Source organism: Eubalaena glacialis, chromosome 12 (assembly GCF_028564815.1).
Source record: "Eubalaena glacialis isolate mEubGla1 chromosome 12, mEubGla1.1.hap2.+ XY, whole genome shotgun sequence".
Lineage (NCBI taxonomy): Eukaryota > Metazoa > Chordata > Mammalia > Artiodactyla > Balaenidae > Eubalaena > Eubalaena glacialis.
The window spans coordinates 101,737,171-101,750,540 of record NC_083727.1 but is presented as its reverse complement, the minus strand read 5'-3'; the positions used below and the strand labels follow the sequence as shown (position 1 = coordinate 101,750,540).

General features: G+C 40.4%; 1 protein-coding gene across 1 annotated transcript in view; it reads right to left on the bottom strand.

Moving 5' to 3' along the window:
- Window positions 1-1,465: 1,465 nt before the first annotated feature.
- SH3BGRL2 (SH3 domain binding glutamate rich protein like 2) overlaps window positions 1,466-13,370 on the bottom strand; it is a 59,923-nt gene continuing 48,018 nt past the window's right edge. The window contains exons 3-4 of the mRNA XM_061207376.1: window positions 9,003-9,083; window positions 1,466-5,648 (exon numbers count right to left, since the gene is read on the bottom strand). Of these exons, the coding sequence (XP_061063359.1) occupies window positions 5,637-5,648; window positions 9,003-9,083 (93 nt within the window). The 3' untranslated portion in view covers window positions 1,466-5,636. The remainder of the gene's footprint in view (window positions 5,649-9,002; window positions 9,084-13,370) is intronic.

Sequence of the window (13,370 nt, the reverse complement as noted above, 5' to 3'; positions counted from 1 at the left end):
TGGACCACTGTTTTAATAAAAACGTCTAAATCTTTGTGCCATTCATTGTAAGCAGTACCAAGTTTTCAGTTAACATGCTTTCAAATGCCAGGGTCCTTGGTCTATTAAAAATGCTGTTCCCTGATTAGCAGGAGCTTCAGAAAAGACGACTGCACTGTAGTTTCTTGTTCTTATACCTGCCAACCAGTTTACACACATGAAAACATGCTACTACCACAACATACTGGGTTATAGTCACATGATGGTCATATTTCATTCAGATTAAGAATTGGTTAATTATGAGTAGAGGTTCAATCCAATCTCCTATAACTCAAATAAATCATTATGCGGGGGGCGGGTGGTGAAGTAGAAAAGAACAGCTTTATTGCTTTGCCAGGCAAAGGGGGGCCACAGCAGGCTAATGTTCTCAAAACTGTGTGTCCTGCAAATTAATCATTTTTTAAATGTCCTTTTAAGTATAACATCATTTTGGCCTATTGTTGTAAGCCTATTCTATGTTAACATAGTAAGGAAATGTGCATATATAAACATGCAGTCTATATAAAGATTTCCTTCTGGTTTAATTCTGTAGCAGAAAACCAAATCATGACATTAATTTCCTACCAAATAACTGGAATTGATCAGCCTTGAAATCTCTTCAAAGAAGGAACCCTTTGAGAGCATAGAGAGGTTTCCAAGGTATATCTTCTCTTGGCTGATACGCTGACAAGGTGAAAATTAGCATACAATAAAAACACAAAATATTTGTGTTTAATTTTATTTTCTCCAAATAGAATAAAGTTTCACATGCTTTTTTTCATAATTCTGGAAATAGTTTCAGAAGATTTCCACTCCAAATATGGTTTCTAATAGGTGAGCATTAACCAGGAAAAGGTTAAGTATAAAGAACTTTTAAAAATTAATAATTGAAAACACACCACCATAGAAAAAAATGGTAAAAGACACGAAGGGGGATTTCCAGGAAGAAACAGTAATTCCCATAGTAAAAACATGTTCATCTTATTAGTAATCAAATATATGCACAATGGAACCACAACGAGATACACACCTCAGCTTGACAAAACTTTGAGTTTGATGATCTTAAATGCTGGTGAACATTGACAGTACCAGAAATTCTAGTACACCAGTGGAGTGTCAGTTGGTACCATTGCTTTGGAAAACAATTTGGCCTTATCTGTTCAGGTTGATGATGTGCTTTATTGCATGTGTGATACAGCAATTCTACTCAAGGTATACTCAAGGTCTACTTGTGTATGTGCGCCAAAAATCACATAAAAGAATGTTTGTAGCAACATTTCCTTTCTCTATTTCAAAGAGAGATGTATTTCCACATTCAGCAACAGGAGAAGGGAAAAACTGTGATATACAACAAAATAATACTTAGCAGTGAAAATAAACAAGCTAGGGCACTTGTTTCAAAACGATTATGCCCAAATGCAATGACCGTAAAAAGGTGACAGAAGAATAGAGTTTAATTCCATTTATTAGTTTTTAAGGATATGTACACAAAGGTAAAATAATAAAAGACAGGAAGGCTACGATCAACACGGCGTTCAGGACGGGCTCCCGCTATCAAACAGGGACGAGACAGGGTCAGGGAGGAGCCCACGGAGCCCCAAAGGAAAGGCAGGCAGCTGGTGGCAGACACACGGGGGTTTGTTTATTTTTCTTTATATGTCAGTGTGTATATTATATACGTGTGTGCGTACATGTTTATTCTGTTGCATGTATGAAATAATTTAAAAAATTGGACTGGCTGAAACATACAAAGAAAAAGACTATACGTCACGTTTCAGATGACTAACCATCGCTTGGAACACTGTGAACTTGCCTGTTTCTCAAGTCACTGCCACAGTCACTGCTGCTAAGGCTTCTCCGTTTCTCTCCTCCTTGAGGGTGGAGACTATTGTCCTGCTCAGACAGCCCCTGTCACATTCTAGGGGTTCAACACATGCTGATTAATGGGACGACCAAACTAACCTGGCCTGCATTTCTAGGAAACTAGGAAAACTTTGAAAATCTGGGTTACAGGTGGGCGGGGATTACTTGGCTTCTTTGGCTTCACAATTTAGTGCATTTCTGGAAACTGACAGCCTGTTCTCTTTATCTCCTCCTTCACCCTCCCTCATCTTGGTGTCTAAGTTAGAAATAGTTCAGCGATGGGCTTAACCTCAGACGCTGCCTTCAGAAACGTCTTCTGCCTTCAGAGGTGGCTGCAGCAAAGGCAGCCCTGCTATTAAGGGTTGTGGCTACACTGTACTTTTCTCCTGCACGAAATTAGGGAAGGGAATCCACAGCCCATCGCTTCATTGTACTCAGGAAGCCACCGTCATCTATTTGAACCAACCAGGGGATGAGTGATTTAACGCCATCCTTGGTCCTGGTCACTGTCTGAGATGATTCTGCAGTCACCTCCAACACACATGCATACACATACACACACACACACAACCACAAGTGTGTCTCAAGTGCTCAAATGATCCATCTGCATTTTTACAACGAATCTGCAGCTTTCAGGTATGAGGTTCATGATGGGAGCAGAAATACAGCATCCCAACTAAACAGGAAGGTTTCAACCAAACACAGAAGCAAAATTAGAAAAGGTGTAAGAAATGGTCGGGAACAAGCACTCCATTTTCAGAATATGTGTTTTCTGGAATTTATTCCTCTTTAATGCTGAATATAAAATCTGAGATTTCACCAATGCCTTTAGAGACAAATGCATACAAACTAAAATCTAAACACAATAATTTTGCAGATCAAAGTGGGCTCTGACACTTTAGAAAAGATGTAAGCATTTCTAGAAAAAGCAAAACCCTATACAGCAAAATCAAATTAAAAAACAAAACAACACAAACCAGAAAGAGGCTTTGGTATCTTTCAACAACAAAGGACAAAAATAAGTTTAGTTCATTATTAAATTCATGTAATATAAAAACATCTATGTGGGAGTGTTGAATAAATCTATAAAACAGAAACAAATCTAAAATATATTAGAGCCTGAGAGAAAAAAAATCTTCCTTTTCTCCTCTTTGATTTTAATACCAGAATCTGGAAAAACAAGTACTTCCCCAACTAAATTTTCTTCTGGTCTACATATACCTAGCAGGATGGCACTCTGTATTTTATCTCATTTTAAAATGGCATAATTTGATTTTTAGCAGCACATTTTCTTTGCCCCAACAAGCCTACTATAGGAAATAAAAATTCTGTCTTAAAATGCTTTTGATGTTACATCTATGTCTGCAATTCCCATCCACTTCTTTCCTAGATTTTTAAGACTGTGATTATCCCAGATCTAAAGGCAGCTAGTTAAAGAAGGGATGAAGAAAACCATTACAGGTTTGGAATTCAGCTGGTAAAACACAAGTAAGGACACAGTATTCTCTGAACACGGTGTGGTCCCAGAGGGCAATACCTTAGGACTCTGCAGAGCCTGGGTACTGAGGGAAATGCCACACAATGCGTTTCTAGCTCACTCATAACACGTACAATACCAGGTGAAGCTGGTCTCTCCTATTTCTTTGCTGCTCCAAAAAAAACCAAAAAAATGCGGGGTGCGGTAGATGATCTGTAACTGTGGTAAATAATTTAGCACTCCTATTCATCTAGTCTGTTTAGGACAACCATACTGGGCCTACTGCAACCAGAGTAATTCAGAAGTTTTGAGACAAGCAATTCTGAGTAGCTTTCTTGGTCTAGCAGGTATTATATTGATCCTACAGCCCCAAGACCCAGTCTTACCAAGTTGCTTCTTGGTACTCACTGGCAAGAGTAGACAAAATATAAGTTAGACCATTGCAACATTAACTTTTTAAAAATTGCTGTATCTTAAAAAGAAATTCTAAGTCTTCTTAGACTTTAACAAGATATCCAGTTCCAAAAAAATTTCCTGGATAGTCCCTGGGATTTATCAAGTGGAATTTGACCTGGATCGTATTTAATGCCAACTAAGCAGTCATAGCCATGATTTTACAGCAGCTTTCCTTGCAGAGAAAATTGTGGATTATGTATCTGTTCCAGTCATGCAGGAATCAGTGGCATGCTTTTCTTCTGTTTGTAGTCCTGGGATGCAAATCTCAGGCTGGGATGTCAGCTTTAGCATTCAACAAGTTCTTTAGAATAGTCCACATTTAGCAAGTTAGAGGGAGAGAGAACACAGGTGACAGGGCCTAAATTCTTCTGTTCTTTCCATTTCTTACAAACTTCCTGCTCAGAATCTAAAGGGCAGGTCTCAGGCCCATCAGGACGCTGAGAATAGCAGAATATCTTAGGCAGCCCTCTGAATTTATTCTATTCAAGACTACTCCCAGGTTTGGCAACTACAAACTCTAAAAAAACGTGAGCAGGGACAAGGATGCAGAAAAGGAGCCTTTGCCCTTATGAAGTAGACAGGTTCAGTGTTTATCAGCATCCACTCCAAAGGAAGGAGAGATTTCACATGCCAAGTACAATTCAGAGTGAGTCTCTGACAGCCCCTTTCTTGTATGTACTCTGTTCTGAAAAATCACTGATGTTCATGTATGGAATGAGAACATGTATCTATGTTACTCTGAAAATCTGGAACTGTGCATTGGCCAGAAATATGAGCTGGCAGAGTCAGAGGACCAATGAAAAGTAACACAGGAAAAAAATTTAAAGTGTGCAGCAATATTAGTATCTCTTAATATGCCTCATCAAGGGTTCACAAAATATATCTAACCGAGATCTTCCTTTCTCGAAAAATATAATCCCTTTGCAAAATATATAAGCAGCTATTCGTTAGGGGAGCTGCGTTTCAAAATATATGTGCACTTACGCATGATAAGTTGCTAGAGCTGAAATGCCTTCAGGTACGAGTCAGATAACGTCCCTATAAATTAACTATCAGTGCACCTCTTTAAATATATCTTTTAAGTCATCTTACACATTAGGTGAAACTTTTCCTTTGTAAGAGACAAAGAAGCATGTGTTTTTCAAAATAGCAATTCTTTTCATCCCTGTCACTTGGTTCTGATCACACATTGTTGCCACAGTGATTTCTGGAAACATCTGTAGGGGCTTGGAGGATTTATGCGGGTAAGAATTTCCATTACCAAAAGGAGGCTGGAACATCTAACTTTTTCTACAGTTGTGACAAAGCACTGGAATAGTGATGCTCGTGAATCTGCAGCAAAGATCTTTAGCCCTTTGTCAACCAACATGGCTTTTTTTCTTTCTCATCAAAATATCCTAATAGCCTGGCAGACTAATTTCAAGGACACCACCTAGGCAGCCTGAAGAGAAGCAGGTCTGAGCAATCCTGGCATCAACTACAACCCAGGGCAGATCCAGTATTTTCTCTCTGATGGTGCCACCTGCTTATCACTCAGTTATTCAGGAGGCACACCTGTAACAGGTGACAGTACCTCCGCGTGAGTGAGGCAACTGCAGGCAATTGTGAAAACAAGGAAAAAACCCACCACGGTCCTGATTTGGTTTAAAGCACTCATGCAATCGCATTAGACCCATGTCTTCCCAAAACACCTTTTCCATGGCAAGCAAAGTTACTGATAATGCATGTGGCTTCTGTCACAGTGATGCATTAGGTAAGCAGGTATGTGCTGAGTACCAGGGGCGCTCCAAAATGCATCTCCGTCCTCTTCCGCTTGTCTTCGCTAAGGTTCTGCCTATTTATTTAAAAAAAAAAAAAAAAAAAAAAGCCAGTTATTGCATTGTGCGGGCAAGAAAATTCACCCTGGCGGTGATATTTTAAATGTCAGGAACAGAGATGTTGGAAATCACAATAAATCACCGTCATGTGATGGATAAGAGCAAATAAATCCTGGGTTTAGGGATCAGAGCCCAGAGGTAAGTCACACCCACCTGACCTGCCAAACATAAAAGTGGAAAGAAAGCCACATGTTTTCAACAACTGAGGAAACGCCTCTGAGGTACTGTCCCACTCACACCTGGGTGAGTGGCGTGGCTGGGGGTGACCTTACTCAGGGGCCCTGCAGAGGGTGACCTGAGGGGAAGAACGGCACTGGAATGGCCATACCTATCGGTAAATAGCTGATACCACTGTCCTCCAAGTGCTACCATGATCCAGCCACTGGATGGCTGACCCCTGGCATCAGCTGGGAGTGGGCCTCTGAGACCTGCTCCCCGGCTGGTCAGTGCTCAGGGTTTACTGGTGGTTGCATATTTTCAGTATCACCCCTGAATGGCAAGGATCCGAAAGCAGAAACTTCCATTTCAGGCTCTGCTTTGACTCTATTACGATAAGAAAATTGATGATTTTCTACCTGAAAAGTATTGGTGAAAAGGCCTTCTTTTCTTTTCGGTAGGTACCACGGTGGGCTCCAGCCGGCCACAGGAGGATGTGGGACCCCCTCCACCCCCCACCAGGGTTGCAACAATTCAAATTCTGGAGAAAAGTGGGAAATCTGTATTTTAAATATCAGCAACCCACCTGAAGTCTTTAAAATAAAGTCCGTGCAGGACAAACACATCCAGAGCCAATGTGGCCTGCAGGCCACCATTCTGTGACCTCCTACCTTCCTCTGCCCCATCCACTTTGGAGAACTGCCCAGGGTCTAGAGTTGGGTCTGTGAATGTTCTTTTCCTACGGACCTTCTCTCCCCTCACTGGGTGAGAGCAATTAGATGCTAATGGAGGCTTTATATGTCCCCTGGCGGGCTTGCTCGCCTGGTCTTCGTGTGTGTACCGCAGAGAGGGCAGGAAAGGAGACAGGAAAGGGGGCTCCATCTTTTGGTACATTACACCCGTGAATGCTCCGTCTAGGCCTTAGAGGGTAGACTGTAAAATGAATTACTACCAAGGTACAAAATGAATAACTAGAAAGGGGGAAAATGCTGACTTGCTCTTAAAGATATCTGCACTTCTTTCCTCTGGAAGTGAAGTATGAGTTGCTATTAACCCTTTAGGCCCTGAATGGCTCACGAGAGGGGATGGCACACACACTGGCACTGTGGCCTTCCACTCTGGTTCTGTGGGCCCCTGCTCATGTCTGACTGACTCAGGTGCCTGAAAGCGGGGGGCTGAATGGGTGGAGGTGCCTAGCGCCCTCACTGACCATGGAATGGTCTCCTGCAATCAAGCAAACCTCAATGGCATCAAGACCAACTCCAATCCCATGACCGTTAAGTCATGTGAGAATGCATATTCTACAGGTCATAGGTTTCCTGAGAAATTTCTAAGAGAATACATATTTTCAAAGAGTAAAAAAGTCAGCCCGAAGCCTCTCAAAGGATCCTACATCTTCAGGGAAAATGAGAACAAAGATGGCAAGCATGCAGTATTTTTCAAAGGTTTTTGCACAGACGCTGGTGTCCGCTGGATTTATGCATCCGTTAGACTGCTCCTACCCCAGTTTTTTCCAGTTCTTTGAAGATAAATCTGGATGGTTTACATGTCTTTGCATGAAACATGTTACAAAAATACTTTCATTTTCCTAAGTATTCCAATGTTCCATCTTTATAAAGATAGTTTTAAGAGCCTTTAAGGATTTTCTGTGTGGGTTTTGTCTCTGTTTAAAACATGTGCACAGAAACCACCCACAAGCATCTGTGGACTTACTGATGTATAACAAAGCATGATTTCACATCGGCGAGGAACTACAGGTGCTGTTGTATAATTTTTATTATTGATAGTCTCTGCCTTCCTCCCACAAGTGTTCCAGAAATGGCACAAATCCTGGGTAGCCTCAAAAGACCTATTACTTACAGATACCAAAGTTCCCAGCAATGTACTTTCATTTTAATTCAGTGTTACAAACAGAAGCTTTAGAATTCAGTCTCCATTTGAAATCCAGTCAAAACCTCAATTGCTATGTATATAAAGATTGCAAGGAAATACACCAAAAATGTTTATGTGGTTTTCTCTGGTGACATTTTATTTTCTACTTTATCCTTTTTTGCATTTTCCCAATTTTTCTAAATGAGCCTAGGCTACTTTCATAATCAGAAAAAAATAGTATTTCTGAAGCGGAAATAACAATCAAAATACTACCTATTTAATAAAGAAATGTTATTTTTTATTTTGAAAGTGAATCCATGTGCTTCACAAAGTCACCATAATATGTATCATCTATAGCTCTAAATATTAGAAAAGTTTGAGTCTTTTACATTTTCTAAAAGACATATGACATAATAAAGTGGCTTCAAAAACACTCTGATTAGTTTAGGATTGCACTTTTTTTCAAGGTTGACCATTTGTTATTGCAAACCATGTCCCTTCCAACGTAAATGACTTAAATTGCAGACGACCTTAAAATATATGGCATCTAAGGGGAAAAAAAAAAAAAAAAAGGTCATGAAGAACCTAGGGGCAAGACGGGAATAAAGACACAGACCTACTAGAGAATGGACTTGAGGATACGGGGAGGGGGAAGGGTAAGCTGTGACAAAGAGAGAGTGGCATGGACATATATACACTACCAAATGTAAAACAGATAGCTAGTGGGAAGCAGCCGCATAGCACAGGGAGATCAGCTCGGTGCTTTGTGACCACCTAGAGGGGTGGGAAAGGGAGGGTGGGAGGGAGGGAGATGCAAGAGGGAAGAGATATGGGAATATATGTATATGTATAACTGATTCACTTTGTTATAAAGCAGAAACTAACACACCATTGTAAAGCAATTATACTCCAATAAAGATGTTAAAAAAAACCAAAACATGGCTTTGATTCTATTTCAAAAAATGTAAAGTAATGTGAACTTGCACTTTAAAATAAAAAGCACCTACTATTTTTTGCTACCTTAAATTTTTCTTGGAAGAAGGAGATATAAATTATAAATAAACTGAATTTTAAATAAAGATAAACTCTAATATACAGCAACAATTGAAAATGGGAAAGAAAAAAAACTGGCTTCCTTGTGTGTCTTTACCCTGGGCAGTCCTAACTGCATTTGAGAAAGCAAAAGCTGAAAATTTAGGAGACTAGAGATGCTCTCCTTCAACCTCAATCCCTAAGAACAACTCAAGAAAGATACATTTTAAAACAAGAAAAGACTGACCTACCTTTGATGCCAACTGTGATTTCAGGCCTAAGAATGAAAAGACTGTGTTGCTTTCCTTGGATTCAAAGAAACTGTCATAATCCTAGAAAAAAGAGAAGGAGAAAATAAACAAAAGCAAACAATCCTCTTTGTATTTGGTGCTGTTGACAAAGTCTCTTATGTAAATAAAAAATGTACCACTACTCCATCCAGGCCAGGGAAAAGCTACATAAATCCACTGGATTTGCTCTGTTTGAGCCTCAACATTTGAGCATGATGATGAAGGTAACAACTTTTTAATCCAAAATCTGTGACAGGATTAAAATGTAAAACATTGAGGACAGAAATCAAATCAGAATATGCTCCCTTGAGTGTCAAACTAACATTTATTTGTGTGGAATCACTCTGACCTAAGGTTTTACTTAAGCATTTCAATCTGGAAGGCTGCCTCCCAATTCCACTCTTGATACTTTGTTATCTAGGGCTTAAAAAAAAAAAAAATCACTGTGTAAACAGAAAAGCTATAAAGGTCTCCGTGTGTCAAAGTGAGTGCTTCTATTCTGCTTTTGAAGTTTTCCACATTCCTTGAGACTGTCTTCAGAGAGAATAAAAAGATCAAATAAAAACTAGAGGAAACTATATTCTCTGTAACATTTATCTTTACCTCAGACACAGAATCATTTTTCTCTTCCTTCTTTCAGGAGAGAAGCCATTAAGGAATTCTGGCCAATGTGTTCATCCGTTGTTTTCTTTTCAAAAGCTTGCACGTGTAATACTATTGTACACAGTTGCTAAGTTGATGTGAAGCAGTCTTAAAATTTGAGAGAAATCCCTTGGATAACTTTAGGCAGAGGGTAAATATCACAGGCAGACAATGATCAGAATCACGTGTAGGCAACTGCTTTGTGCTTAGTGTCAGATGATCAGCACATCATTTAATCCCAACCACTGCCCACCAGGTTAGAGACTGGCTCAGAGCTAAGAAATATGGTACCCAAGTTTGACAGCCGATATGTAACAAAGCTGAGATTTGGGCCCAAGTTTCATTGGTGTTGAAATCAATGCTTTTTGTATGCTATGATGCTTGTTGCCCAAGAGGAAACCAGGTATGGGGCACCCTGTATATCAGAGTCACCGAGCCCTCATGAACCCACTGCTGAGCTGGGTCAATGGCATTACAAATACTTTTGAAACCTGTTTAGGAATCTAAACAAGAGTTGATGACTTCGAGTGGAGATCTGCTTCTTGCAAAGCAGGCCTCAGCTGAAGAAAAATCTTTGAATTATTTGACTCTGTGCAGAGACTCTCTCGTCCAAGTGCTTTAGCAAGTTGAGCCTCGTGTGGTTTGAAGGCAGCTTGATTGCAGTTCCCGGTCATCTCAGCCTCAGGCCTTGCAGGCACTGCTCCTTCTGTAGATCTTGAAGCGGTCACTCCTGCTGTCATTTCGGATCAGCCCTGAGGCCAGTCACCTGCAAAGGGAGGCCTTCCTTGACCATGCCGGGAAGAAGCAACACATCTGAAGGGGGAGGCTCAGCAGATACCTGCTTGGAAAATGGCATTTTAGGCTGAAATGTGACGAATGAATAGAATTGGCCAAGTAAAGGGTTGGGATAGGAGCCTGTGAGACAGGAAACAGCGCCGGGGAAGAGCGAAGCTGGCAGATGTGACCGGGATCAGCGGACTGATCCACAGACTCTGTAAACCAAAAACACGACTTTGAATTTTATCTTAAGTACGAAAGGAAACCACGGATGGGTTCTGAGCAAGGGAGGAGAAGGACCTATTTCCTTTAAGAAAATCTCCGCGTTGACTGCGTGGAGAATGGCCCAGAGAGAGGGCAGCGAGAAGAGAAGCAGGGACAAACGTTAGGAGTGCACTGGGGGAATTCAGGTACGAGACGGAGGCAGCCTGAACCAGAGCAATTGTAATAAATACAGGATAGGACAGACTGGAGATATATTTTGGAGGAGGATTCATCATACTCAATTGTGGAATTGGTGTAGAGGGTTACGGAGAATTAAGAATTAAAGCGGCTCTTGTACAACTCATCATCAAAAAACAAACAACCCAATTAAAAAATGGTCAGAAGACCTGAATAAAACTTTTTCCAAAGGAGACATACAGACGGCCAACAGACACATGAAAAGATGTCCAACGTCGCTAATCATCAGGGAAATGCAAATGAAACCACAATGAGAGATCACCTCACACCTGTCAGAATGGCTATCACCTAAAAGACCACAAATAACAAATGTGGTCGAGGGTGTGGCGAAAAGGGAGCCCTCATGCACTGTTGTGGGAATGTAAATTATTAGTGCAACCACTGTGCAGAACAGTATGAAGATTCCTCAAAAAACTAAAAATAGAACTACCATATCATCCAGTAATTCCACTCCTGGGTATATATCCGAAGAAAACCAAAACATTAATTCAAAAAGATTTATGTACCCCAGTGTTCATTGCAGCATTATTTACAATAGCCAAGATATGGCAGCAACTTAAGTGTCCATATCAACAGATGAATGGATAAAGAAGACGTGGTATGTATACACAATGGAATACTACTCAGCCATAAAAAAAGAATGACATTTTTTCCATTGGACTTGCAGGGTATTATGCTTAATGAAATAAGACAAAGAAAGACAAATACTGTATGATATCACTTATATGTGGAATCTAAAAAATAAAACAAACTAGTGATTATAGCAAAAAAGAAACAGACTCACAGATATAGAGAAAAAAACTAGTTGTTACCAGTGGGGAGAGGGAAGGGGGAGGGGTAAGGTAGGGGTAGGGGATAAAGAGGTACATACTACTACGTATTATAAAATAAATAAGCTGCAAGGATACACTGTACAGCACAGGGAATACAGCCAATATTTTATAATAGCTATAAATGGAGTATAACCTTTCAAAATTGTGAATCACTACGTTGTACACCTGAAACATATAATATTGTAAAAACTATACGTCAATTAAAAATTTTTTGGAAAAAAAATTTAAAGCAGCTCTGAGCTTTGTGACTTGATGGGAAAGACCAGAGAAAAAGCAGGTTTGAGGGTAAGGCTGGAGTTGAGTTTTAACATGTTAAGTTTGAGAAATTATATGATATATGAGACACTGAGTGAAGACGATCTCAATGGGGCAGTTGGAGGTTCCGACTGACTCTAGGTATTACAGGTTTCATAGAAATTTATGGAAAATTGTACAACTTTTAATAAGAAAAACTATGTCTCAATTTGATGTACAATTTTAGGCAAAATCCCATGAACTGAAAAGGTTACCAATATTCTTTGTAACAAAGACAGTTCCAAATAATTGAGTAGCATTTCATTGACCTGGGCTCAAGAAATAACCCTGTTTGACCCACACTTTTCTCTGATCGTTTGTTGCTTATATTCAGTGTGGTAACAAGAGGAAGAGAGCTGAATTACAGCCAGCTTATCTCACCCTTTTAGATACCCACCATATGAAAACCGGTGTACCTGTTTCTCTCTACACCATATTCTGCCACTACTCGGTCTAAATTCTTTCCCTAGGGAATCTCAATCGCAGCCACGGCTCTAATTAAACTCAGATCCCTAGCTCTGATTCTCCTCTCAATTCTGGTTCCATGTAAGCAACTAACTGTTCATAATAGACTATTAAACATAATGGGTCTAAATCGCAATTCATGCTCTTCCTTCCACCCCACAAGCTGGACCTCTCAGAAGACTGGCACCACCATCTAACGGGCTCTACCAGGCAGAAATCAAGGCATCACAGGACTCCTCTCTTCCCTCAACCAATAACTGTCTTACATATCCCTTCAACCTCTCTGTTTTTCTACATCAGTCTCACTGCCCTAATTCAAGCTAGGTATCTGCAATAGCACCTCATCATACCAACCCCTCTCCAGTCTACCCTATCTCCCCCCCCACCCCCCGAATCATGCTCAAGTGAGGACAGACTGATCCTTTAAAAATGCAAATTTGATCATATCATCCTCTGCTTAAGTCCTTTCCTTCAAGACTTCTCATTGCTCCTTGGGGAGAAGATGGGTCTTGAACTTCTACCTGCACCAAACACTGTCTGGGTCACAGCTTCACTTCTGGGAAACTGAGTGGTATATACACTCAGTCAACTATAGATGAGATGTCCAGCAATCTACGAGCTGAGTCATGACCTTGACCAACTCCTTTAACCTCCTCGGGCTGCTTTTTCCTTTCTGTATCAGATACGACCAAAGTCCCTTGAAGCTCCAGAATTCTAAAAAATAATGGAGCATTCAGTGGAGTTGCTCTTAAACGGGCTGTTAGCTGTGTCCAGATGTGAAGTCCAGCCTACGTATTCCAGTTCCTAGTGATACCTGTTTGAAGAGCTTACCTCTCTCTGAAGAGGAAACAGGTTT